At 46.6% G+C, this 27,231-nt stretch overlaps 2 protein-coding genes across 4 annotated transcripts in view; both read left to right on the plus strand.

The window, feature by feature from the left end:
* Nucleotides 1-22,979, plus strand: part of LOC122396218 (LIM domain-binding protein 2) — a 63,646-nt gene extending 40,667 nt beyond the window's left edge. Inside the window, exons 2-9 of one of the 3 annotated variants that reach the window (XM_043394409.1) lie at nt 583-676; nt 16,708-16,810; nt 17,442-17,614; nt 17,972-18,175; nt 19,941-20,073; nt 21,085-21,209; nt 21,652-21,894; nt 22,709-22,979. In XM_043394409.1, the coding sequence (XP_043250344.1) occupies nt 583-676; nt 16,708-16,810; nt 17,442-17,614; nt 17,972-18,175; nt 19,941-20,073; nt 21,085-21,209; nt 21,652-21,894; nt 22,709-22,810 (1,177 nt within the window). In that variant the 3' untranslated portion in view covers nt 22,811-22,979. The remainder of the gene's footprint in view (nt 1-582; nt 677-16,707; nt 16,811-17,441; nt 17,615-17,971; nt 18,176-19,940; nt 20,074-21,084; nt 21,210-21,651; nt 21,895-22,708) is intronic. The other 2 variants (XM_043394410.1, XM_043394411.1) reach the window with 2 other exon arrangements.
* Nucleotides 22,880-26,608, plus strand: LOC122396551 (the record flags this gene model as incomplete). Its single annotated transcript, XM_043395075.1, has 1 exon — nt 22,880-26,608. A coding segment is annotated over one exon (471 nt), but the record flags the coding sequence as incomplete, so codon positions are not given.
* Between the last annotated feature and the right edge of the window lie 623 nt (nt 26,609-27,231).

Below are 27,231 nucleotides of genomic sequence, written 5' to 3' on the forward strand. Positions count from 1 at the left end.
CGAGTCTGAATTATTAATACAAATAAAATTCATCCAACTGTCGTACCATGACCGAACAAAGTCTACGTAATCGTAGGAAAAATATTTTAACGAGCGTCGATAGATAATAATGAAATCAACGTAAGAATCGACTCGGGGAGACCAGCCGCAAAGGTAGCGACGTACTCGAGCGTCTCGCGAGTACAATTTTTTTTTAAACAACGAGCAAAACGTTTTTAAGCGATATCGATTGGTATCGAGTAACCGCGGAACTCTGGGAGTCGATTCTCGCGTTCCTGCAGGAAGCTCCGTCCGAATCCAAAGTTGAAAGTTTCGATCGAACGGTTGATTTCACCGGAACGAAACCGGAAAATAGACAGTCGTTGTTGGCCGGTGAAAGTCGTAAGTTTCGTGTCGGGTTCTCGCGGATCTGTGCCACGGCTCGGCGTGTTTCGTCGTGAATTGCACCGCTCCGGGGCGGCTTACGAAAGCCCGTGGTGCATGCCGAACCCCGGGTCTACATGCATGCGACACGCGCGACCCACACCAGAGAACACACTGTACACAGCACACCTAACATGACCGATCGGTCTGATCTGACAGATCGTTGCCTGTCCCCAGGAGGCATACTCCGTACTTTGGCCAGCCGGACTACAGGCTCTACGAGTTGAACAAGAGGTTACAGCAGCGCACCGAGGTGAGTACATTCTTGATACCACTCATTTTCTTCTCTTCTCTCCCTGCCAAATTGTCGCCGTACCCGGCGCGGCCACCGTACAAACGCTCGGAACTAAATTCGTTCCTTCCAAGACTCTTTATTTATTTATTATAAAACTCCAGTTTAGTCTACGAGAGAAAGTATAATGTAGAAATATGTATACTTTCTCGATTTAGAGGACCCACGCCGAGTAGTAAAACTTTTGCATATGGCAGCGCAGGGAAAACAGTTCGCGTTGATTTTTCAGTAACGTCCCCGTAATGTATTGTCGCGTCTGGCGGTAACGAGCAAATAGACTTTTCAAACTTTTCATTTGTACTTCGCGCTGGACGTTCACGGTCGGCAATACCGGAAAAATAGGTCCATAGATCGTCCCGCGCCGTCCCGATTACATGGCTGACCGATGCCGATTTTATGGTTTCCGTTACAATTCCGGTTTCGGGGCCAAATTTTATTTCCTTTTACTCGCGTTGACATCAATAATCCACTTTTAGTTCGGTCCGTGTGTCGAAACGGTTTCATTCGGTTTCGAAATTTTTTTTTTTCGCCTATCGTTTTATCAAACGGATTCTGGATCGACTTGGATTTGCTCGGAATTATTTTTCTAGAAACGTATTAACCGCCAGTGGTATTTTTTTTGCAAAAGTTGTAGACATCGTGGAACAAAACGGTCTGATAATTAATTTTCGTTATTCGAGCCAGCGTATCGACGTTAAATCCGGGAGAACGGAAGTCATCCGGGTTGAAAGCGTCGTTCGATTCCGCGCATTATAAAATTATCTGGCCCATATACCGCGGCCAGATAAACTCGCTGTCCTTTCAGAGATTCCTGATAACGGCGAGATAAGATATAATCCTCGGGAACGGATTATCGTTCGCGCACATGTCCCGTTCTCGGACTATCGAATTTTCCGTCGATTTCAGACCACCCGGGATTAATAGATTCTTTCCGCGGGGGTAGTAGCTCGATTGCCATGCGACTTTCGAGCAATCGCGTGCAGAACGTCCAAAGTCGAGGCGCGTCGTCTCTTTTATGGTCGACAGGCCGGAAAAAAATTTCATCGTCGATTAAAGCACCGATTCGTCGGGCCTCGTTTTGTAAACCGAGGCTACGACTTGGAACTACCTTCCAATACGGTTCTATACGGACAGTTATTTAGATCAAGTACGAGCAAATCACCCCTTAATAATCGTTACTTATTATTCGCGGGAAGGACACTATAAAACGTTGTTCGTTTTCGAGATAAAAATGTGTCGAACGGTCATGTCGGAGCGTTGTTCCGAGCATCGAGGCTTCCTCGAATCGATTAGCGGGGGCGATAGAATCGATCACGGAGCATTTGTCCCGCTAAGAGCCACGCGCGAACATTTTCTTTTTTCTCGCGTCGGATCTCGAGGAGTCGGTTTTTCTTGGGCAACGGTGATCAATGCGCCATTAGGACAAGGCGAAAAATAGAGAACGAAACGAGGTTGGGGTTAATGTGTCTTAATGAGCCTCTGATACCTAAGCACCGCGTTCATTAATCTCCGAAGACGGACAACCGGTCTTCACTTTCGAGATCTCGATAATATCGGCCAGCCGCGAGGTTTACATTTGTCACGTGGCGCCGATCGCCGCAAAAAGTCGACAGCAATTAACCCTTTGCTGGATTTCGACTCTTTTTTTATTTCGATAAGAACGAACACCCCTCGAGTGATCGATAGAGTCGACTCTGGAATAATTGCGTACACGCGCGAATAATAATTTTATTCTTATTTCGATAATTGATACGTGACATCGCGCGTCAGGAGAACCTTGTACGGTTCAATGTATTCACGAACGATTGCACAAGATCGCAAGATATTAACATTTCGATTAATTGATCTTGAAAGGATTAGATTTATTCCTATTCCGCGATTCGTTAGGCGTGTTTATTATTAAGGTATAGTGATGGTTTTAACAGGATCGTTATTTACTCTTTTTTAACTTGGAATAAACATAAAGCGTGGGAGAATCGAGGGGCAAAAAGAGGAAATTTGCTATAAATTCTCGGAAGGAAGCTAATGAATATCCGCTAAATACCTGGCGACACGGTTGGGTCGCGTGGCAGCGATGCACTGACCTGCATTTCCGAATGCAACGAGTTCGCGAGCCGAGTGCACGCGTTCGAACGCATCGACGCGAAGTCGAGCCGCTAACGAGCCGTGGAAATAGACGCCGGCCGTCGAAATTTCGCACGCCCAGCGTCCCGACGAACCTGTGGCAGCTAGTTCTGGCTTCGTTTCCATCTTCCTTTGTCTCCCGTTCCCCCTGACTCCGGGGTTTCTCTTATTATTTACCCGCGTCTCGATCGTTTCTTGCCCCGTGGATCCTTTCTTCAGCCATCGTTGAACTTGGTCCGCGTAATATCAATTTTTCGACGAAAATTGATCCGGATGAACTTGGAATCCTTACGTTAGATCTCCAGTCAAAGTTGCTTAAAAGTTACTGCTTTATTTATATAGATATTCTTAACAAAAAAGTCTCGAAACAGGGATTTACAATAGCTTGGCAGAGAGATATAATCGTCTAGCAGCGGGAAGATTACTACCGAAGGAGCTGTAAAATAAGTAGATACGGTTTTATCGATCAGACAGCGGACACGGGAAATCCTCCGCTTCGCGTTTAACCCGGACGAGTTCTCGAACTTGTGCAATACTAGAAACGAAGACATTTTGAATATGTCGCAATATCCCTTTCGATCCCTTTTCCTATTTTCCCTTCGACGTCATTCGAGTCGATTCTCTCGCTCCTAATATTAATAAAAAATTGTTCCATGAGAATTACATCCCTTGAAAATAAATCCAATAAAATGATCGCGGTGACGCGTGACTTGAAATCCCCAAAAATTCATCCGGTACTTTGTATCCCAATCGATGCTGGCTATTTTACCAGCGAAAGAAATTGTACTATAGATTAATAATATAGTAATTGTTGGAACAGCGAGGCCACCTCCTGGCTGTTCGGTTCGCCGAGTTGTTCACTCCCGGTCACTCGTTCGCGAACTCGAACGAACGACGTGGCGTGTCCCTGGCTCATAAATCATCTTTTCTCGCGCTATCGTCGGATCTCCCGAGCGTTGTCAGCGTGCGTGTGCACGGTTCACCGCTGTTTCTTCTTCAACTTCCGTCAGGCCTGTGCGTTCACGAGGCCGGTGCCCTACGGTTGTAAGCTTGTTGTTTCTCTGATGATACCTCGAGGCATTCGTCACCCGGACACGAGCCCCTTGGGACCACCGATCGCCCTCAGAACGCCTACGTGGCTGCAGCAAACTTCCAAGAATCCACTCGAACGATGTCAAACAATAATTTAATATTGTCTTTTCGAACCGAACGGTTGCCTCATTTTTCCCTCGAACAAACGACCAGATTTGTGTTTGTCCGTTTCCCTTTGGAATTTTTCGAAATCGAAAGCGCGGGGAAATCGTTTGATCCGCGTAGACGCGGAGAATGGAATATCCCGGGAGGATGAAAGGATTATTAACGATCGAGGGAACAGGAAGCATTCGATGGCGGATCTTTACGGTGCGGTCGCGGGAGACGCTGGAGAGCAGCTAAGTGTACGCCACTGCGAAGTTTCCCGTAGTTCTGCCTACGTTTGGGGTTGCCTTCGGTGTCGAGAGGGTGAACCGGGGGTAGGTTTGCACGACGCGAGGAGGAAGGAGCCTAGGTGGAAGAGGGACGAACGGGAACTAGAGGGAGAGTTGGAAGGGACGCGACGCGAATTAAAATCAGAGGCACTGGCTACGGTGTGTTGTCCCTTTTTGTATTAATTCTAGTTTCTTAAGGGTGGTTAGGACTTTGCGGGAACTTTCGAGGCGCTGTGACTGGAATTTTTGTGAATTTCCAGCCGAGGTTAAAGTCTCTTTAATCGCTCAGAGTGGTTCGAACTGTTATTATTGGGACAAAGTGGATAGAGTCCGGTGAAATTGTATTTCTTTTTTTATCGGTTATTCGAAATTCGTATACGGATAAGAATTTCGCTCATCCCTGGAACGTTCCGTATCATTTCCTTCGCGCGTTTCTGTGCATTAATTCTAATTCGAACGCTCTCTCCACGAGCTACATTTCGCCGTGCACTATCCGATCGCGCTATAAGCTTCTTTGAAGCTTATGGTTCCGTCGATCCGAGACAATGCATTTGGAAATCGATTTACTCCCGCGGCTTTCATCGACCAAGTGAATCAACGTCTGCCTCTGTCGTAATTGTTCAGTCTTTAGGATCGAAACGTGCCTCGGAAACTAGTCGTGAAATTTTTTAACTGCAGCTTGCACCCCGTTACTCTCCTCCCCCCTCTTTTCCGAGGAAAATTTTTTCGGTAACCCACTTACACCCGTTTCGGGGTGTCCAAGCTGCGAAGTAAATAAATAAATTCCGCGTCGATCTCGGTACACGCGATATCATTTATTTACGATCGCGCGCCGTACATAATAGAACAGCGCCGTTCCCCCCCGAAAAGCAATAAATTTCATCGAGCGCCGCTGCATCGAATTCCTAATTAGCGGGGCCGGTCGAAATTCCGCGGAACGATCGAAGAACGCCGGTGCTATTAGGATTGCAAAACTCCCGCAAGCTCGCGTAGGTTTTAGTTTATCCGCGCCATTATGCAACGCGTTGCCGTTTCTTTTTCTTTTTTCCCAGCGTCACGAGAGCCCACCGGGTCTCTCTAATCTCAACATATAAAGAAATATTGCACGCGTTCCGCTTCGACGAACTGAAACCGCACGGGCGTTTCTTTCGACCGAGCTTCGTCACGTTCCGGCGAAGAAAATGCAACCGAAACCTTTTTCTCTTCGTTAGCCGCTTCGAACCTTTCCTGGCGGATTTTCTTGCCCGCCTCGAACTCATATTTTCCTTGATTTCGAACCACCCGAAAATTCCAGTTCACACGAATAATCTCGTCCGGGTAACTTCTTTTTATAGTTCATATCGAATAAAAATATATTACATTCGTCAGAGTGTTGTATGTCAATTGTTCAAATTCGTCTAAAACCGGATACAATTTTTTTTTGATCAAAGTTAAAATAATTATACCGAACCATCTGGGGGTGGACCGGTTTTGGTTAATATTTCCTCTCTCTTCGGTACGTGTACAAAATTAATTAATCACGAGGAAATATATTTACTCCCCCTTATCATAATACGTATACGTTATTAATTAATTTTGCAGATGCACCGAACGCGAACAAAAAATTAGCCGAAAACGTCCTCCTACTCGTCGAATATAATAATTTCGGATAAGTTGTATACAGTTTTAGTCGACGCGTTTTCGTTTTCCAAGCAGTCGGTTCGTCGTAGAGCAGCATTTATTTTATGTTAGGCGCAAATCACTCGCAAGAGACGACGACCTGGCAAAATTGGTTTATTGCCGGTGGGGGTTGTAAACCGGCGGTTCCGAAAGACATTTGGCCTGCAGATTTAGTCGGACTATTGGGGTCATTTAGCGAACCAACCAACTTATTTAGAACCGTTACTCGTTTACCTGACCGTCCGGAAGCGTCGATTTATCTTCGAAAACGCAAAAATTGTCGTCCTTCTGGAAACATTGGAACTCGTCGGACCCTATGTTTCCCATTAGAATATTAACTCTATAAAAATAATCTACGTTTATATATTTTTTGTTCATTTTCAAAACAGCGTACTGTACGCACAGAAAAATGTATTAGATCTAGGCGTGGCTACGAGACTCTTTCCTTTTGTACGAGGTTTCGATTTCTAGAGGATCGATCTCGAAAGTTCACCAAGTGCCATTGTAATTTTTATTACGATACGAAGGAGACCGGTGCCCGTTCTGAAACGCGTAATAGTAAAACTGATTGGGAGAGTAATGAACGTGAAACGAAGCGATTGCATCGACCGAAAAAGATTCCTAGAGTTCTTTGGTCGTCCGTAGCGAGCGGACGTTCCCGCGTGCTTTCTCTTCTCCATACTTTCTCGACCGCGTTATCTTTTTCATTGAGCCGAGTTCGAGTAGCCGGCTACGACGATTCCATAATTATTTCAATTAAACGCTGTTCTATATTTCTTGTCCTCGTCGATAACATTTTTCTCTGGAAACCGTGTGCGCGGCAGTTATCTTGTCATCGTTGATTGGAATCGACGCTACGGAGCTATTCGAAGCACGAAAAGCTGCTTTCAGTTCTTATTTCTCTTGCGTTTGATCGCTAAATTCCGAACAGAATTAAATTCATTCTCGTCCTCGTGTATCGCGGCATTAATATCAAACTAACGATTTTAAATATACGGGGGAGCTTAGAGCGAAACAGTGCTACAGAAATGTTTTTTAAATTTTAGTCGTCCATCATGGCCGATGGGACAATGGTTCGATGATAGCTCGGTAAAGTAAAATCGAGAAGGGTAGTATGCGCGCGCGCGCGTTGAAATTGGTTAACCTTAAATTTTTCCAATTCCAACTGGCGTCCAAGGAAATACAATTGAATTCGATAAACACCAGAGTCGCAATTCGAGCGAACGGCAAATTGAAACTGTAATTAAATAGAATCGTCGCCGGCTCTAAATTTTTTTGCAAATCCATACGCGAGTCGTTGCGCGTCGATTGATTGTTTAACTGTTTGCACGGGCAAAATTTAGTCGCTCGTTTCACCGGCGAAGCTAATAAACATTTGTTTCGATTTTAATCACGCATATTTTTACCGCCGTGCATTCAGAACCAAATCGTTGGATCGAAACGAAAATTCCAAATAAAAGAAAGAATTTCGGTAAAAGGGGATTTTTTAGTTTAAAGACGTACGTAGAACTTGAACCTTTCTGTCTACAGATTGGAAGTTTTTACGTACGATATAAAGTATAGGTACTTGTGTATTTATATTCGTGGTAATATTGACGTTAAAAGACGAAAGAATTGTTAACATTTCGAAGCGTCGGACTGGTTTGGACGAGAGTGCGAGAGAGCCCACTTTTACAGTTTTGTGACTTATCGTCCGGCCATGGAACATTCGTTTTCATCGTTGCACTTTGACGGATGCGAGACACGCTATCCGACGTAGAACACGACGGTTTTTCATCGTGACAGACGACATCTCATTTACCTTCGCGTGTTTCATACGCAGGGAAGTCGTTCCACTTCCCCATATTTTTTATCTCCGTCGAAATAATCGCGTTTCGTCGGGCCGTACGCGATCGCTCGGAACGCGTCCCGCCAGAGGGAGACATTTTTTCCGCCATTGCGTAACACCAAATCTGATAACAATATTTTTTAACCCCTCCCTCCACCTTCCTTTAATTCGTAGAAGATAGAGAAATAAATGCGATTATAGAAACGGTCGAAATTTTCCAGCGTTTCTCCCCCCCGTTCATACATCGCGGGATTGAAACAGAATTAAAAGTTTGTATTTTCAAAGGCACGAATTTCCAGTGAAATTCCCTGTAGTTTCGCGTACAGACCGCTTAAAAGCTTCGGTCAGCGTTCGATCTCTAGAGAAACACAGAATGTGTATAAATATTTTAGCGTTATATATTAAAACGACTATTTATAATACGGGTGAACCACTCGTCTTGAAATTATTTATAGACGAGAGGGTTTTCAACGCGCGGAAACTTAAGTATTTACTAAACATATTTTTTTATATTTCTTTTTAGAGTAAAAGCGAAACGTTAAATGAAACGTTTGCGCGTGGGAGGAAAGGGTCGATTTGTCTAAAAAATGGACGAGTGCTCGAAAGTTTTGAGCGTCAGCGTATACGAAACGCGAATATAGTATATCTAGCTGGTACGAGCGTTGACGTTTCGCTATGCATCTTGCTCATCTTGGTGATTTTTCTTATTTTTTTTTATCTTTGTTTTTCTTTTTTTTTGCTCGCGTATAAAAACACATGTTGTAATATCGAGAAAAGCGGGGGCGAAATTTTTAATAACGTCCAAGTCGCGCTTCGGAACTTCTAATTTGAAAACAAGCTCGGTCTCGCGGTGCTGTTCGCATGGCGACTGAATATCACGGACCGGCGGCATTCATCGCGAAAATCTATATTGCACAGCCCCGCAATTTTTCTACCTTTGCAGCGCGCCGGCTCTCTCTTTTTCCATGTTACTTCGAAACGAGTCCAAATCACATAAATCCCCGATAATAAAGCCCCGACGAAAAATTCTCTGTTTCGCGAGAGTGTACGATAATTACAGTTATCGCGAATAAATAATAGATCTTGCGAATAGAATCGTCACTATCGCGAATCAACCCAACGTGGCACGACAGTGTTTAGCAGAAACTTCAAAATTCTATTACTCGATCGCGTTATAAAACATAAAAATAAAGAATTAGGTCCATCTACGTTTAGAAGATCCGTTTTGTATCTGCGTTTATTTACCCGAGTAGGCGAATAATTTTTTAGTTAAAACCATTGTACAAAATAAAATCAACTTCGTATTTGTACGATAGTTGAATTGGAGGATCGATACGCAACGAAAGGTCGAGTAGGAGCATCGAATTTGTCTTCGTTTTATCGAGAAATGTAATTATTTCCCCGAAAGACCATTTGCAAATTTGCAGACTGGACCGGACGTTTCGGAATTTGGATTTGGAAGCACTAATCGCCGCAGTAGATTTAATGCCGGCGATTCGCGAAATAAAATCGCTACGCAAATGTAAAATATAACTCTTGTCGAACCAATTTTCGACTAAAAACTCCGATCACGCGCGAACTGTTCATTATTTATTCTCGAAACGATTAATTGGCGTTGAAAATATTTCGACTAACTGCTCGCTTTCTCGCAATTTACAACACGAAATCGGTCAAAAATGCTGTATAGTAATTTATTTTTTATCGAGGGGATAATTTCGAAAATTTAAGCTTCTCGGAAACGAATATATTCGTCGCTACGGGGACAAATGATTTTGTACGAAGCAAACGAAAATTCGAACTGATATTGACCAATAACATCTATCAATCTCGCGACGATGTTGCCACGCTATGTCGCTGTAAAATTTAATTACGAGTATTTATTCGTACGATATTTAAAACAAATTAAGAACCTAAAGGACACTTAAAAATTGCATTTTGGCCAAAGTCTAGGATAGAAATGGCAAAACCTTATCGATTTTTAGTTGTTGGCTGGTCCGTGGAGCACGTTGACATTGCGTTTCACTTCCACAGACATTTCAAAACGTTAATTGATACAAATTGACGATAGAATTGCACCAGACTTGGAAGTCGAGGGATCGATCCTCGCGAAGAACAAGTTCCCAAGGATTTCTCAGTTCGGGAATAAAATTCTAACTTGTTCCCCTAATCGGCGATTCAATTGCGTGTCCTCGCGGCCAAAAGAGGCACGTGAATACGTAAGGGAGACAAACATTATCCTGGTTGTTCCTCTTGCACATATCCTCCGAACGACGTCGTTTTTCCTTCTCTCGAGATCGTCAGGTACACGTAAGTAAAGGGCGGACCCGATGTTTACGTAAAACTTTTCTCAGTATGCCGCGAACGGAGGTGGGGAGGGGAGAACGCGAACAACGTGGAAGAACCGGGGAAAAAGAAGAGGAACAAGAAAACGGGGAAGAAGGGCTCGCCCCGAGTGTTGAATGCTTCGCGAATTTTTCCTAGCCGAAGTTAGCCTAAAAATTGCTCCGTGACGTCGTTCGGGGATCGAGGAACGGTATTCTTGACGAATTAAAACTCTCGTTGGAACAACAAGCCAGTCATTAATGTTATTGCAAATGCAGTTATAGAAATTTGCTCGAAGGGACGAGTCGTCGATGGTGTCGTTTCAATGAAATTGATCATTTTGGGCTTTCTGCTTACAGAAATAGAAATATTCATACATGGAATTAAGTACATGTTGCTGAAGGAATTGTCAAAAATCGATAAAATAGACCTCGATGTCAAAATCGAATGTTAATGCCTGCTTATTTTATATTTATTAACGATAATATAACGTAGTTTTGTAAACCATAGGATATTTTCTGCACGGCTTAAATCCTTTGGAACAGCTACTAACGTATACGTTACGAATGTATTTTACAAGTTATGGAATGCGACACGCAGAACGCGATGCTCGTTCGCAAATCGAGGGGAGGCATTTTGTTTCGTAAATATTAGGATTTAAAAAATAATCTATATCAGACGAAGCGATTAATTTTATTGAAACACCATCGTGGATGTGCTTTCGTGGAAATTAGTGCATTCTCCTGTTTTAATAATCAATACGCGATCCAAGAAACGTTAACAAAACTGTGAAATCCTCCCTGAAAATCGAAAAATAAAAAGTTTCGAAAGCAATTCCGGTCGTTTCGATTTTAGTCTTGTTTTTGCTCGCGGAATCATCCCCTAAAATATTCACCACCGGAGCTAAACATCCCGTACAATAATTCAGGATTATAAACCGTGGCTTGTTTTTTTTTTCCACGCGATACTGTGCCGCGAGCTTAAAAAAGGTTAAGCGCCGGCAGTACTGTTCGAAGAAAATTTAGCCCGTCTCCGATTTGCAGCCAGCAACCCCCATACAGTTTGGTGTCCGCGAGGACGAGGAATCGCGGTAACTCGTCCAATTATTCAACGAAGAGTCCGCGAGTTTGGTCGGGTAAAAAGTGAAAAATCATTCGGTCCTGTCGGCGAGAGGGGTGAGCGTAAAAAAAAGAGCCGTAGGAAAAGTCGAAGAACTCTAGACACGGCGTGGAGGCGAACTCGAGGGAAGGTTGAGAACCTCCATGGGAGCCTGGGTAATAAAATGAGGGCCCCTGCTCTCCCCCGAGGGTGGGGCCCCCTCGATAACCCATATTGTACCCCCCATCCCCTGGCTCTCCCTCCCTGGTTCGCCCCTCTCGCCGCCGCCCCTGGCCGTATATACTCCGATCGGCCGGAAGAGTTTTGTCCCGGGCCGACCGACCAGAGAGAAATCTTTCGCCGTCTATCCGGGGCCCTCGAGCGATCGCGAAATTTCTCAAAAATGGTGGCCATACGAACCGGAATTTTGCCGAATTTTCGATATACTCGCCGACCGGATCCGATCGCGACTTCCCGATCGAACGGATTTTCGTAAGAAAATCGAGAGGTGGAGCGCGCCGACAATACTTTCCCGCCGGCGTATATACACGATCATATACCACCCCTAGTCTCCCCACACCCCCCTAACAACAGTAGGGTGGTACAGTCCGGGTGAGAAGCCGTCGGCTACCCCGGGTCTGGTACAGCCCGCACAAAGACCGACGCCCTGCCGCCAGGGCGAAAAATAGAAGGGGGAAAAAAGTGCAGCCTGCAACCGAGAGGAACAGAGAGAGAGAGAGAGAGAGAGAGAGAGGACGGAGAGGGAGAGAAATTATTGGCGGTGAATCGTTTCTGGGACGAGGACCCCGGGAACGATTCGGATAATACGAAAGTGTGCGCCCGGGTAGTTCACTCTACGTGTTTTCCTTTTCTTCTTTTTTCTTCTTCTTTTTTTCTCCGTTGAATATTCTTTCCGAAGATCGATGCTCTCGGGGGCGGCGAAAAATTAAGGGAAAAGAGCGAGGGCCGCCTCCGCGGACGAGCATCGACGCGAAATATTTGGTGTCGCGTTAAGAATCCGTGGATTTTTTCGGGCTTGCGAACCGCGTTGGAAATATCTTGTCGTTTGTCACCCGAATGTTGCCCGCAGAGCGCAAAGACCAGCCGAGAATACGCTGCTCGGAATAATTGGAGAGCCTCGTGTTTGGACAATGAACCGTATATCGAGAATGAGAGAAATTCTGTATATTTAATACAGCTCAAGATTTTCGTACGCGAATAATATTTTTGTAATGGGCTATCGATCTTTCATTCAGTTATTCGCTGAATAAAATTCGAATATATAACCTGTTCGAACGCTTCCGCCTTGTTGGGTCGAAAAAATGTTTTTCTTTTTTTAAAAGTTTTTTCAAGTTCGAAGAATCGACGTTGCGATTTTGAAATTATCTTCCAAAGTTTAATCGTTTCCATAGACGCATATTTGCAGTCGATGGTTACGTAATTTCCAGTATTGAAAAACAAAAGTTTGGGGCTAGCAGACAATTTTACGAGTTCCGGAAGTGGACGTGTCCGTTGATAAATTGGACAGTTTTTTTTATTGCAAAGGCACCCGTAGGAAGACGGGAAATACATAGTCGGCGGCGATGTCGTACTTATAGTTTAATTCCGAACGCATGCAAGGATATTCGTAAAAATTCAGTTCCAGTTTTACTGTTCGCCGGCGGACAGAACTTTCGCGGGAAGCTAGTATTTATTCGTCTCGCGAATGGCAGGTTCGGAATAGAGCGTTTTTGGTACCTGCTAACGGGCTGGAATTATGCCGGATTCTTTCTCGTTTTACTCCGCTGGAATCGAACCGGAATCGGGGAGACTCGAGGAGAGTCGACGCTGACGATCCTCCTGCCAGCTTGTTTCTTTCTATCTTTTTGTATTTAGTTTCCTTTCGGTGTCCTCGTCTCTCTTGCCTCGGCTAAAAATACTTGGAAAATTTTTATTCTTTCGAAACCTCCGCTAACGAACAGTCTAAGCGTAAATTTCCTAGTTTCTGGCTACGGTTCGATACTCGAAGGGCGGATCCTGTCGAGAAAAATTGTCCAAAATGGCGGTCGATGCTCTGTCAATAATTTTATACGATATATAATTTCTCTTTCGTTAAACACGACGATATATTTCTCGTAAAAAAATTAAACGCGAACAGCGACTCCTGGGCTTTCTTTGGTCCTCCAGTTTTGTTTAAATTCAAGAGAAGCAAGTTTCGGACACTGATGTTTCAGTTTTGAGAAGTGCTTGCCGAGTTTCTCGCGAAGAACATTACGAAAGAACACTTCCGGGAGTCGGAAGACGCTGTTTTCCCGGCTCGGTACCAATTTTCTCGACGTTTCCCTAACGCCAAACGATGTACAATTTACAAAAATTGTCGTTTCGAGCCCGGGCTGTCCGCTGGAACTCCCCGGAAAGCTTAACCCCCGTTTCGTTTTAAAGGACGCGGCAGAAAACTGTCGAGAAATTTACTGGATTCGTTTTTAGAGGCGCGTAACGAAGAGGTTCGTTCGGTAATGTTAATAATAATATCGATGGGTTTTTATTCGGGTGTAAATGTCGGGTTGGCCAGGATCAGGCGACGAAACGTCTATTCGGTCCTCTGTCGGTTCGGTTATTACGATGCAACGACCTGGCCCGGATTTTCGCGTTTTTTTCCTCTCTCTCTGGGCGGGAGACTACTTCGGCCTGGACAAATTGAATTTAACTCCGGCTAATACGCCGGCCGAAAGAGCGCGTATTTCGCTGCTTTGTCCGTGCACACATCCTGGAAATCAGCGATGATTTGTGTGTCTCCGGGGCCGGCGACGGATTTTCCCTCCTTTTTTACCCACGCCGCCCGAGGATCGAGATTGAATTTCTTGCGCGTTGTCGCGCTTTTCCCCGGCTATCGCGCCGATTTTTTGCCCCCTCGACGCGCGACTATCGAGGGTTGGGACACTTTCGCAACCCAGAAGACCGTCTTTCCTGCCACGCGCTACCTTTCCAAACCCCAAAAAAATCGGTTCATCGAGGCAATCGCAATCATTTTTCAAAACGATCGAGATCGGGAAAATTTACCCGGTGTTATTAGAAAATTTTCCAAGTTTCGCGATGCTCGACGTCTTTACATACTGTTTTTCATGATTTGTGCGCACACGAGTTCGCGTTACGTATCGATCTAGCTTCTATGTGGAGCGTATCTTGGATACTACGCCGGTTTGCACAAAAGTTTCTCGAAAGTTACGCTCCGAAGTTGTGCGTCTTTTTATAGCAAAATGACAGGAAAGAGGCGCGAGAACGACACGGAATCCCAAGAACGTTCGAAAACCTGCCCGAATTTTGGGAAACGGTGCATTAACGAGTCTGCGTGATGCTCTTTTGGGCTGCCGGTGTCGATTTTCGGTGCATGTAAATTAATTACCATTTGTTTTTGCGTGCCACTTCAATGTTATCGTAACATTCTGAATGATACCGATACATGCAATTCCACTTGGACGTAATACTAGTTTAGGCTATTATTTATTTATTTTCTTTGCGGGGCTCCTCGCAGAATCTTTCATTCTCAGTTTCTACAGTTTTAATGTAACTCTTTGCAATAGAAAATATCCAATAAACGACGCAAGCACATGGGGGGTTAAATTATGCAGATCTTCCTACATTAAGAATTTTCTTTCGCGTCCCTTTCCTCTTTAGGAGCACAAGACGATCTCCCCAAGGGTGGTTGCCGAATTTCCACGCGATATTACTCAACGTTTCCGTCCTCTATCCTCGGTACGGTCCTTTCCGTTCGATCGCGGCGATTTTAGCTGGCTATGGAGTCGAACGTTGGTCAGAAATATAAATTCGCGCGAGAGTGGCGAGAGTTTGCTTGATTTGGCACCGTCAGGCTTACGCGGTCCGAAATAAATCTTCGCCGACCGCTCCGGAGGTCTCTGAAAACCGATTGTCTGGTCGAATTCGACGCGAGTAACCGTGTTCTCCTCCTTGTACTTGGTTCCCGGCCCTTGTTCGATTAAAAATAACAAGAAACAATGTATTAATAGTAGACCGGCGTCGGTTGTTCTTCCCAACTGCCAGCAAATTCCTCTAGTTTCCTGTCTGTCCAGCGACATCCGAAGGAATCTATGCCTAATTACCTACGAGCGTGCCTACGATACCGACCGAGGTTCTCCTGATTTACCCTCCACCCGAAACAGGTTATGTTCGAAGAGATGTTGGCCGAGGATATGGAAGAAACGCTGGTCCGTAGTTTTTGTTTCGCGCCTCGATTATCCTCGCACGAGCTTGTAGGTTCCCTTCAGCCCTTGGGAGCATTTAGCGTCCGTTCGAAAGTCGGTGTTCCCGACAGAATCGAATCCAGATAATTTCCGGCCGAAGACGCGCTAGGTTTCGGGGGTCAGAATGAAAAGGCGGAGAATGCGGAGGACGAGGGCCAGGGTTCGAGCAAAGGACGAGGCGAAGACAGAGGAGGCCTACACTAGCCGCTGAATAACGCATGACTGTCTGGCTTGAAATTATAGCATTTCACCCCCTCTTGCTCGCGGGAACCTACCCCTCGGCTCCCGTCCGCGCTTGTTCGCTGCGCTTTCATTCAATTATGCATCCAGCTTCGCCCACGCCTCCTCCTCCTCCTCCTCCCCGCGGCTCTTATTATTATTTTCCCGCGCGCGCGGCTTCGGCTCGCCGTCTTTTCTCGGCCTCGCCGCGCCCTCGGAGGCGGCGCTCTCGTCGCGAGCCGGATCCGGGAAGGTCGATCGTTAATCTCCGATGTTAATCTTTCTCCGCGCGTAATCAGGTGTGTTCGATCGAGGAAGCGCCGGTCGCTTCCGTGTGAACGAATCGAGACCGAGGCGAACAATTACTCGGCTCGCGGGAAAGCAGACCTTGAACCGCGGGGCCAAACAGGTTCACTCGGCCGATCGAGCACCGAGAAAACCGCGCGAGTCGAGCTTCTACAAAGATACTCTTGATCTCTTTCCCGGTAAATGCTTCGCTGAGGGATTCTACTCTCTGTAAACAGATTTGTCGCGACTTTTAGGGCGAATTCACTGATTTGCGGATCTTATTTTTCTTGGCAAGCGTCGATCGATCGGCGGAACGCGATGGACCAAGATGGCGGCCTCGAATGGTGTTACTAACGCGTGATAATAGAAAACAAAATGAGCGAGACTCCCACGAGCAGTTCTTTTATTTTACGATTCGTGTGTTTAAAAAATTTCAACCAATCTGGATGCGTTGATTAGCCCACGAAAGCCGTGTAACTACATCTTTATAGTCGCAAACGAGAACGTTAATTAGAGTCGCTTTTTGAAAAAACATGCAACCAAGGCGCATTCTACGCAGCAAAATGATGAGAAAAAGTTGCGAGTCCCCGTGACCGGAAATGCACGCACGGTGCGGTGCGTTCTCGAGCATGTTTCGAAAACCGTCCACACGACTGACCAAGAATACGCTTACAGTCTATGAATTCATTTTTTCGAACCAAACCCATTGGAACTTGGGAATCTACAGGGTTTCGTTGCGTTTTGTTTCAGGAAAGTGACAACCTCTGGTGGGACGCATTCGCGACCGAATTCTTCGAAGACGACGCGACCTTAACCCTCACGTTCTGCTTGGAGGATGGTCCCAAGAGATATAGTAAGTGTTCCATCGTCCGATAACTATTCCAGCTACGATGGTAATCGAGATATCGGCCATCTGTTATCGTTTCCCGAAGAATGCAAACCGGAGAACGCGTGTCAGGGATCAGTACTTTTTGCATTCGAACAATATTTCCTATACCGGACAATGGCTACGTGTAACGCAGCCAGTTCCGAAATAATTACGTGCCGGCGGAGAGCAATTTTGCAGTCGGTGGATTTTAATGCCCCCCTCTCCGTGCCTCGTTCCTGAATGCACGGTAACAACGTGATTACATGTCACATCGCGTCGTCGCCGAGCACAAACGACAGTTCCGCGATGCGCATTACCGATGCAATAAGATGCACCGGAGCGCGCGCGGCCGTCCTTGAATATAGAATTTTCCGAGCCCAGAAATCAACCGTCGCCTCGCTATCATTGTAACCGCGCGTTATATTATTTTATCTCCTCTTTATCCTTTTATCGCTATCGAGTTTTTTTTTTTGCCCCGAACTTCCGGCAAATAGCAAACGACGTGACGTTCGGAGCATTCAGACGCTCTTAGGTTAGCTACGATCCCCTTCCTTATGTATTTCGCGGTCCAAACGCAGTTCCCACCCCTTGACAATCGTTTTGTTTGTACTTTCAGCGATAGGCAGGACGTTAATACCTAGGTACTTCCGCTCGATATTCGAGGGCGGAGTGACGGAACTTTACTACAATTTGAAGCACCCGAAGGAGTCATTTCACAATACCAGCATAACCCTCGACTGTGATCACTGCGTAATGGTCACGCACCACGGAAAGCCGATGTTCACTAAGGTAAGGGGAACCAAAATGTCGCCGTGTTGTCGAGCGTTCGTCGTCTAGAAGAACCCTCGAGCCGTTCGCTTACTCCCGACGCATTAGAAATCATTATTCAGTATTTAACAATCAAAAAGGCGCGGATTCATGCTTCGAATCACACCGAACACCTGATTTAATGTGCAGCTCTTGGACCATATCCTCAACTTCCTTTTCTTTCCCGTTACGTTCCTCCTTTCTGTTCTCTTCGTGAACCGCTCCGGAGTAATATTTCCTCGATGCTTCGTGGAAAATTGTCTCTATTCTGGTCTAGTTGTTTGTCAAAACTTGTCGGGATCCTTTTTCACGAGTTGAACGCGTCTGTTCGCTCGGCAGGTATGCACGGAGGGTAGATTAATATTGGACTTCACCTTCGACGACCTTATGAGGATAAAGTCGTGGCACATGTCGGTGAGGACGCACAAGGAGCTGGTGCCTAGGTCCGTGGTCGGTATGCAACAAGACCCCACGATGCTCGAGCAGCTCAGCAAGAACATCACCAGGCAGGGCATCACCAATTCCACCTTGAACTACCTTAGGGTAAGTACAACTTAACCCTTCGCGATTGGAAGCGATAACTGCGGTTCGCTTTACGAGCCGAATCTAGATCACTCCATTTTCTTGCATCGACATTTTTAACCTTTCACACTCTGCTAAACGGAGGTCTCTCTTCGAACTTTAATGCCACCATTGTTAAACGAACGCGTTCACTTTATATTAGCGATTCTTCTTACGTCTATTTGTACAAAGCTAGTTTCTAAAATAAGCGGCCAAAAGGATTGTTTCTGTGGTTGAGATTTGTTTGAAATTGATAAAAAATGGAAGATGTAATTAAACGGTTTGGTTCCGTGGGGACACCTTGTGTATTGACGATATACACGGTGAACGCAAAGGGCTAAACGAGCCAGGAATCGTGAAGAGATCGGCTTCGCGAAAGTACAACCGAGTATCCGGGTTACGATCCACCTTCTTTTCCACGCTCGGAAGCGCTTTCACTCGCGCGTATCGTTGCTCTCTGCTCGCTGAAACGATTGTTGTGTCGTTAATCGAAAGCTGTCGAGAAAACCTGTCGAACTCGGTCTGTTGATTGCGAAGAAACGTCGAGAAACGTTCTAACCGTTCGCATACATATTTACAGTTCGACTTTACAATAATTTTTCGCGACTAAAATATCGAAAATCGGGCCATTTATTGGACGAGATCGATTGCAATAGTCTAAATGACGCTAGAAAAGTATTCCGACGATCAGTTTTTATTTTCAAACGAAATTGAATTTATGGCTTTGCTATCGAGCATACTTTGCAACCTGATATTATTAATTTCTTTCTTTTAAATTCGCGAACGTTTCGAAATTTGTCCCCGGAATTAATTGCAAATTAAATCGCGCAACAAAATCTCCTACGGCGATATTAACGGGAACATTAATTAAAATCTAGTCGAAATTCGTAAAATTTCGGCGGTCCGCGTTTCTATCCAATCATGCGCCATCGATTATTTTAATTGTCATCATTATAGCATAAAGGCCTGTCGGGATATTACGCGCTTACGACGACGACGACAATGATGATGATGACGATAATAATAATAATAATAATAATAATAATAATGATGTAAAATGGATTCGAGTTTTATCACAGGCAAACGTAAACCAAATTTAATTTGCTACGAGCACGCCGCGTTGCGCGCCACGCGAATATATTTTAGGAAGTTTATTTTCAACCGGTACACGGTCGTATACGATAATTTTCATATTAATAGCGCGCGTAAGTTCCCTGTCGAAGTCGCGTCGGATTAAATAACAGTCGCGTTGGTTTCGTTTCCGATTAGTTTCGTTTGGATTTGCATGGGAAATCATTCCCGAAACAAAAATACGTGTACGTTTCTGCTCGGTTCTCGGGGGAGCTCTACAGGTCTCGCATAAGCAGGAGTTCCCGTTCAGAAATAACAATCGCAATTAAATATACTACCAAATGTCCATAATACGCCCATAAAAGTTCAACAAACACGACTCTTTTGCAACTCGACGTTTCAGTTTATTTTATAACATCCAAGCGATTGTATTATCTCGTATATATATATATATATATTTTTTTTTATTTTGTCGATACTACCATTGGTCTATTCACATTTATACCGAAAATTATTTGGACTCTTGTACTTCGAGACCCGATTATTACAGTTGGACTAATGGCGAGCGTGTTTGCAACGGGCATCCTCGATGATTTCCGAGCAGAAACAAAGCAATCAAGGCCAAGTTCGAGCTGCCCCAGTTAATGATAACCATTCTCCGGCTGTTTTTTTCCAGTTATGCGTGATCTTGGAGCCGATGCAGGAGCTAATGTCGAGGCACAAGGCGTACGCGTTGTCACCGCGGGACTGTTTGAAGACGACCTTGTTCCAGAAATGGCAGAGGATGGTTGCCCCGCCGGGTAAGAGAGGTAGACGAACAGTTGCTTTACATGAGAAGCACCAGCCAGTGGAGCCAAACGGCCGACCAGTCTACCGCAGGATTTGGTTTTTGATCGGGCAAACGACGGAAACTCGTCGTCGACTTGTTTTCGCGCCACGAATCTCGGTTCCGATCGGTTTCCACGGCCAGAAATTCCTCTGTTTTCTTCTCCGACAAACCACCTTAATCCCTTCCCTAATTGCATGCAACGAAAAGCAGGAATCCTTTGCCTCCGTGTTTGTCTACGGTAACCTAAACACGGGGCAGGAAAATGTTGGACCTAACGTTCGAATTTCGATGCTAATTCCGCTGACTTGGTACCCGATCGAACAAACGTTATCGATACAGAGATAATCGCGATCGCGATACAAAGTTAATTCATTAATTAATTGTTCGGAAGTTGAAAGTAATTAGTAATTAATTTAATATCGAAGTTAGCTTCTTTCTGGCTGGAGGGGCCGAGCTTACGAACGATGGTCGGTGGCAGATAACAGCCGCTCCTTGATTCTTTCCGATCGGGCTGGCATTGCGTGTGCCTCGAACGGCCAAAGCTCTTCTTTTCGCAGTCTTATCTCTCGTTTTTATCATGCGTATGCGTGCATCGCGTTTCCTGTTTCACCCGCGACCCTCCTCCGATCCTCCCCCCCTCCACGGTTATCCTTTGATTCAAGGTCGACGAAATCATGGAACCGAGCGCGTTAGAACTAATCGGATAACTTCGATGCAATGCGTGTTTCTCTGTAAAGATCCTACGTGAGTGCAGACTTTTCCTAAGTAGCTTTTAATGGAGAAAGAGACGTAATCTTAGTAAACGTACATTATATCTATTCTGTTCTGTCCACCGATGCATGCATGCTTGTGTGTGTCAGAGACCTTTGATGCGAAGAAAGGTCCAATGCTGGGTAGCGGTCTGAAGTTTCTTAGCGCGCTGCTACATGGCTAGCGTCGTTACGCGAACGCGATCGGACACCGACGGTTCATCGCGAATTTGTTCTTCCAGAGTCCCAGAGGCCGGCCAGCAAAAGAAGAAAGCGAAAGGGGAGCACGTCGGGCCCGGGGAACAACGCGCCGCCCGCGCCGAGCAAAAAGAGATCGCCGGGGCCTAATTTTTCTCTGGCGTCACAGGTGAGCCCTCGTTGAAAAGCCATTCGTCCCTGGAACATGGTATTTTCAGTCTCTAGAGGCTACCGTCTTTAACCCTTTCGTTCAATACGCCTGGCTTGGTCCTGAATACGTTGCTACTGTCGTTGCATTTTATTTAATTTACCATCTCGCGAGAGCTACTTGGAAAACCTAGGGACGGTAGAACTTTCGAGGTTTATTTTAAAAAATGGCTTAGAGCCTCCATTAGACTTTGAAGTCCCATTAGGTTATCAGGTTCGTAGCTTGGCAACGTGTTTTGGCGATAAAGTCTGTCCAGCAAAGGTACTCTAGAGACATATTTTAAAGACATGTTGTAACAGAACACCGTTCGCAATTACCATTTAACCGGTAAGATAATCGAATCGACGGGGAAGGTAGTGGCGAACGGATCGTTTAACGATTCCTCGATTTCCCGTCGGTGCAGGACGTAATGGTCGTGGGTGAACCGTCGCTGATGGGAGGCGACTTTGGCGACGAGGACGAACGGCTAATCACAAGGTTGGAAAACACGCAATACGACGCCGCGAATAGTTTGGACCCGCACAGTCACGATACGTCCGGCGGACCACCCCCGCATCCTCACCAATTCCACTCGGAACCAACACCGGGAAACTCTTGGCCGCCAGATCGCGGTCCTGGCCCGCCACAGGGAGGACCCGGTAGCCAGGTAATTATTATTTCGATTCGCTCGAAAATCGACGATACGGATACACACGGTGGCGGCTTCTTGTTTCTTCATTGTTTCCACTGTTGACTCCTTTATTCAGATGGATATATGTCCCCACTGCGCATGGGGCCGGAAAGTTCTGGCCGTTCAAGGCCACTGAGCAGCTATCCCCGCCATAGCGTTCGGCTACCCTGTCCCTCCATCTTTCACACGCTCTCTGTCGCTCAAATAGATAGGTGGCACGGCGTGAAAGTAGGAGTCGGGCCTGGCGTGAATCACGGTTGGGGAAGTGGCCTTGAGCGGCCAATTGATTTCGTCCCGAATGCAGGGTGATTCACTAAAAACAGGCGATCTTAACGTCTTCGCCGTTTAAAATAATCGAAAGGATCGTTGCTTACAAAAGTTGCAGGGCTTCGAAGGATACATGATAGGATAGCGGGGTAGTTGAGTCGGGGAGAGTGGACACGGACAGAAGAAATTCAAGGATGTTGAGAATATCTTGGAAAATTATTAGTTTCAGGACAGACGTAGCCGATCACGTAATCTCGAAATCCATTGCTCCGTACGAGACGAGCGTAGAAAAAATTGATCGTTTCGTTTACAGAAAAGAAGTTTACCCTCGAAACTGTTGGACGCCTCTGTGATCGCCACCGTATTATGCCCCCCGTCCCGAAACCATACAACTTTTGTAAGCAACGATTCTGCCTATTATTTAAAATGGCCAAGAAATATTTGAGTGGGCTGTTTCCAGTGTAACAGCCTGTATGATAGAGGAAGGTCACCAATAATCGTTGGTCCGTGTGCGGTGTTTCAGGGTGTGCAAGGCGGTCAAGGGGGCGCGCAAGGAGGTGTACAGGGATCGCAGGACGCCAGTCAGCAACAACAAGATAAGAAGAGCCCCGCGGTGAGCCAGTGAGGCCAGGAGTCCCCGCGCCTCCCCACCAGGGGGCGACGGGGGCGCAGGCCCAAGAACGTGGCTCCCTAGCGGGGCGAGAACCCTAACCTCCCTGGCGCGTACCTGGCCTCGGCTGGCCCCGCAGCTGGTCGGTTTTCGCACGTAGGCGTCGGCGTCGGCGTTGGCGTCCACCCGCTTGCCTGCCATCATCAGGCCGCCGGGCTGCCGGGCCATCATACGGAACAGCAGTTGCAATTGGGTCACGCCGCGGCTGCAGCCGCCGCCGCGGCCTCCATGGGGATGGAATCCTCGGAGCTGGTGGCGGTGGCACACTACCAGGCGCAACAGCTTCAGCGACAATTGTTGGCCGAGCAGTCGGGCCCAGCAGGCACGATGCTGCCGCCGGCTGCTCAGCCTACTGGTGGAGGTTTGACGCAGCCGCTCCAGCAAGGCCAGCAAGCTCCTCAATCTCAGGGCCAAGATCCGCTGCAGAGCCTGATGCAGCAGCTGATCTGTCTGCAGCAGATCGAGTACTTTCTCGCTCAGCGCGGTCACAAGTGATGGGAATGGTCCGTGAACGCCGGGGAGTGAAGGTCGCGATGAGTGGACTAGACGCGACGGGGACTCGACGCGAGATAGATTTGGTGCGTGTCCGAACGGGGTGTGTACCATGTTCCGTTGCGCAGGTACGCGACCTTTCCGGTGTGCTGTGACCCGTTTTTACGCTGTCGAGGCCGAGGGGGATGGACGCACGTTCCCGTTCGAGGTGTCTAGCCGTCTACGTTTCTCGATCCTCGGACGGTGGGGGGAGGGGCCCGCGCGCGCGGTGTTCACGAGTTGTTCGTCGCGCCGGGAGGAACGCCGGAAGAGGGCAGCCTCTTTCGATCGACGGGACCGGCCTCGCTCGGGCCAGCGGCCGAGCGTTTAGCTCGTGTGATAAAACATATTACGTCGAAGGAAAGAATTCGAGAGACAAAAATATTATTAAAATAAAGAAAGGGAGATTGACTGGGCGGTGAAACGCTTCTCGGGGGAAACGAATCGAGGTTGAAACGAATACAGTTTAAACGCCACGCGCTGCGGCAGAGACGATCACTCGCTCTGGTGCCGAGCTGTGAATGAATCTCTATCCGTCAACAGTATTGATATAATTAATAGAATAAATGAATATAAAAAAAAAATTATTGTAAGAGGTATATGGTAAGTACGACTTATTGTGCAAGCGTATGCGAGATAGGAGAGTGTGGTATGATGTCGAATAGGGGGGTGGGGGGATGGGGGATGGGGGATGAGGGATGAGGGATGAGAGGATGTGGGTGTGTTAGAAGACCGGATCGTCTCTTAGACTCGAAGATTTTCAAGCGCGGAGCCCGATCGAACGCCAACGCACAGGCCCTGATTGCCCCGGGGAAAAAAAGAAACGAGAAAAATACACGAACGTGGACGTCTTTGTAACGTTTTATCCCTTTGTTGTTACTAATATTAAGAACGGAACCGAGACCACGGAGAGGAAGGGGGGAGGGAGTGAAAGTATTTTGCACGTCCAGACGCAAAAAGTCCCAGACGTCAGTCAGGCGTTTTCAAGCATTTCGCGATCAACCACCGGTACCAGGAATCACGGAACTTACCCTCGTAGCTGTTAAGCGTATTTCTCGCATCTTTGTCGCACAGCACAGCGCGTACCCACGTCCGACGATCGTCGTGTGACCGTTTTTCTTTTCTCCACGGAGTACACACAGTACCATTTTTTCGCCGGTGTGCACGCGGTCGCGAGAACTCCGGTTACTTAATCGCGCGCGATGATCTAATTTCGTTCGACGCGACGCGACACACCAAAACACCAATACACACATACACGCGTATATTGAGAGGAAAACATCCACGCGGCACCGATTATGTACACTATGAATCATTCTAGTATAAAGTTCCTTGCGCGTTACGTTTGTACATGATATATGTATATGTTCCTCATTGTATGCTTATACGTTTGTTCCTATTTTTGTATTAATCCGCGTGATTCGTTGTGTTCTCTTCCTTCGCTGTTGAGCTTTCGGGCCAATCAGAACGGGGCATTATATATACACCGACGATTCGAAGGCGTACGCTCGGTTCCTCGTCGCGTCGAGCCATTCCATGCGCGGCGGACGTCGTTTCGATGGCGTCTTCCGGCGTGCTCCGCGCCTCGCCTCGGGACTTTCTCGAATCATCGTCGTCGAACGCGATCTTCGAATCCTGATCCTCGCGCGTCTAAGTTGTTCTTTACGAAGGCAGATCACGAAGAAGGCTGAACGGAAGATCGTGGATTCGAAGCTGTCACTCGTAGTACGCTAAACTTAATTGTAAGAAAGGAACATCGCTCTAGTTGTATATCGTGAATCACATCACACGTACACGTACATATGTATTTATTAGTTTTTTGTCACCTCGACTGGTGTCACCGCGAAGGCACGGCGTTGGTACGAGCTCTGCTTCGATTGTAATTCAATTAAAAAAGAAAAAAAATCACAATCTGAAACCGCTTGAAACACTCTGCGTCTTTTATTTGTCGACGTTCTTTGTCTCTCTGCGAGCCGCTCTTCGACTTTGGTCCCGATTCCTCTCGATTACGCGCGCAGTTCGATCGTGGCTGGTTCGAGCGCCTTCGAGGATTGTTCGAGGATCGAACCAGCCGCGATCGATCGCATCCCGTCGATTTGGAGGAAGTCGAAACGACTCGGTCCCCCGATGGATCGATCAAAGTGGACTCGAGCTTCGATCCAACCAGACGACACACGGTACCATACGTTTCGAAGCCAAAATTAAGCCCCAAGTCCCGAAGAAATGCTAACCTAGACATCGATGATACGTTTACCGCTATTGCACTTTCCGAGGCGTACTGTAAAAGTCTGATTACCCGGCAAGATCATCGAAATTATTATCCGGGCGTGTCACCGTGGCGTCCTCGAACGTGCACAAGACCTGGATAGATTAGTATTGGATCGAAGGGAACCTTTAACCCTTCCCAAGGTCGGCTAAAACGCATCCGAATTCTTTCGAGAACTGATCGTTCGAGCTCTCCCGACTTCACCGTGGCACGTCGGGCGAACACTTCGAGGAAAGAGAAGATACGCTCTGTGGAGGATCGACCGATCCGCCATATTGAACTGTGAATGACACGAGGGTGTGGGGGAGGGGGCACGAACGTCGGCGTTTCATCACGTCCATTGAACTCTGCGCTTTCGGGTGGTTCCACTTCGGACGCGCGTCTCTGGTGAAGGATATAGAACTTTTCGAATATGTACAAAGTCATCGTATACACACGCGTCATGCACCACACACACGGATACGCGTCGTTCGCCCGGCGATGTTTGGTCCGCCTTTGGATCTCTGTCCACCCGGGAGGACGAGAAGAAGCGGGGAAACGCGGATCGGGACGGAGCGACGGTACGCACGCACACACACACACACACACACACACACCTACACCAACACATACACACACCACACACCCAGTTGCAACTACAAATCATTGAATTAGATAGTTAAGCTACGCGTGAAGCCAGTACAGTCCCACGGCGTGAGAGTGTGCGAACAAAAATGCTGGAAGCGAGGGGTGGGGGGTAATTTCGTATATAACGAAGAAAAGTATGCCTGGCACGCGAGGAAGTTAGCGGCAAGAAAATGTGAGTGAGCGTAATTCTGAGTGAGAAAAAATGAGAGCAAGAATGGGATAATAGAGAGAAAGAGAGAGAGTGAGCTGGACTAAATGATTATTTCGACACGAGCATGCGGTGGGTTTTAGGATAAATGATCTATTGACAAATGTTGTATATTATTACGAATTATAATGACACTATTATAATTAATTAATTAATTAATTAATTATTATACCCTAATAATGTGAATTGAATTTAAACGACACAAAACGAGGGCTGGAGATACACGCAAACGATAAGCAAATAGGGAAAAAAATTTTTAATTGTTAGCGGGAAGAGCAAGCACGGAGCCCGTGGATAAACAGCCCAGGTTCAAGCTCCGAGTGCAGACCGAGCCCGACCGGAGTCTAGCGAGTTTCTCGACGCGACGAGATTAACAAAGCACCTCCAGTTTAATGCATTCTTGTGATACAGTGTCGATCTTGAATCGAAATCGGAGGACTAGAAATATTCTTACCGCGTCGTGGCGGTCCTCGTTGGCCAAAAATACAGATTAGTTTTCAAAGTTGCGTAAATTGCGCAGACGTTAAGCGAATAACTTGTTCGAAAGGGGTCTCGCACTAATCCGCAAAGGAATCTCGGTGTTCCTCGTCGATTCTTCGATGGCTATTCGGAGTTCGCGTCCTCTCTGGTTCCTGCCTTGGTACTCCGCCGAGAGAAGAGAATTGGAAACGCCTGAAATGGAGAAAATCTATTCACCGTCGAGTCACTGCTTCCTTTGTCCCTTCTACCGATCTTGCAGATCTC

Source organism: Colletes gigas, unplaced genomic scaffold (genome assembly GCF_013123115.1).
Source record: "Colletes gigas isolate AHSC1104 unplaced genomic scaffold, ASM1312311v1 Colletes_gigas_Sc00007, whole genome shotgun sequence".
Lineage (NCBI taxonomy): Eukaryota > Metazoa > Arthropoda > Insecta > Hymenoptera > Colletidae > Colletes > Colletes gigas.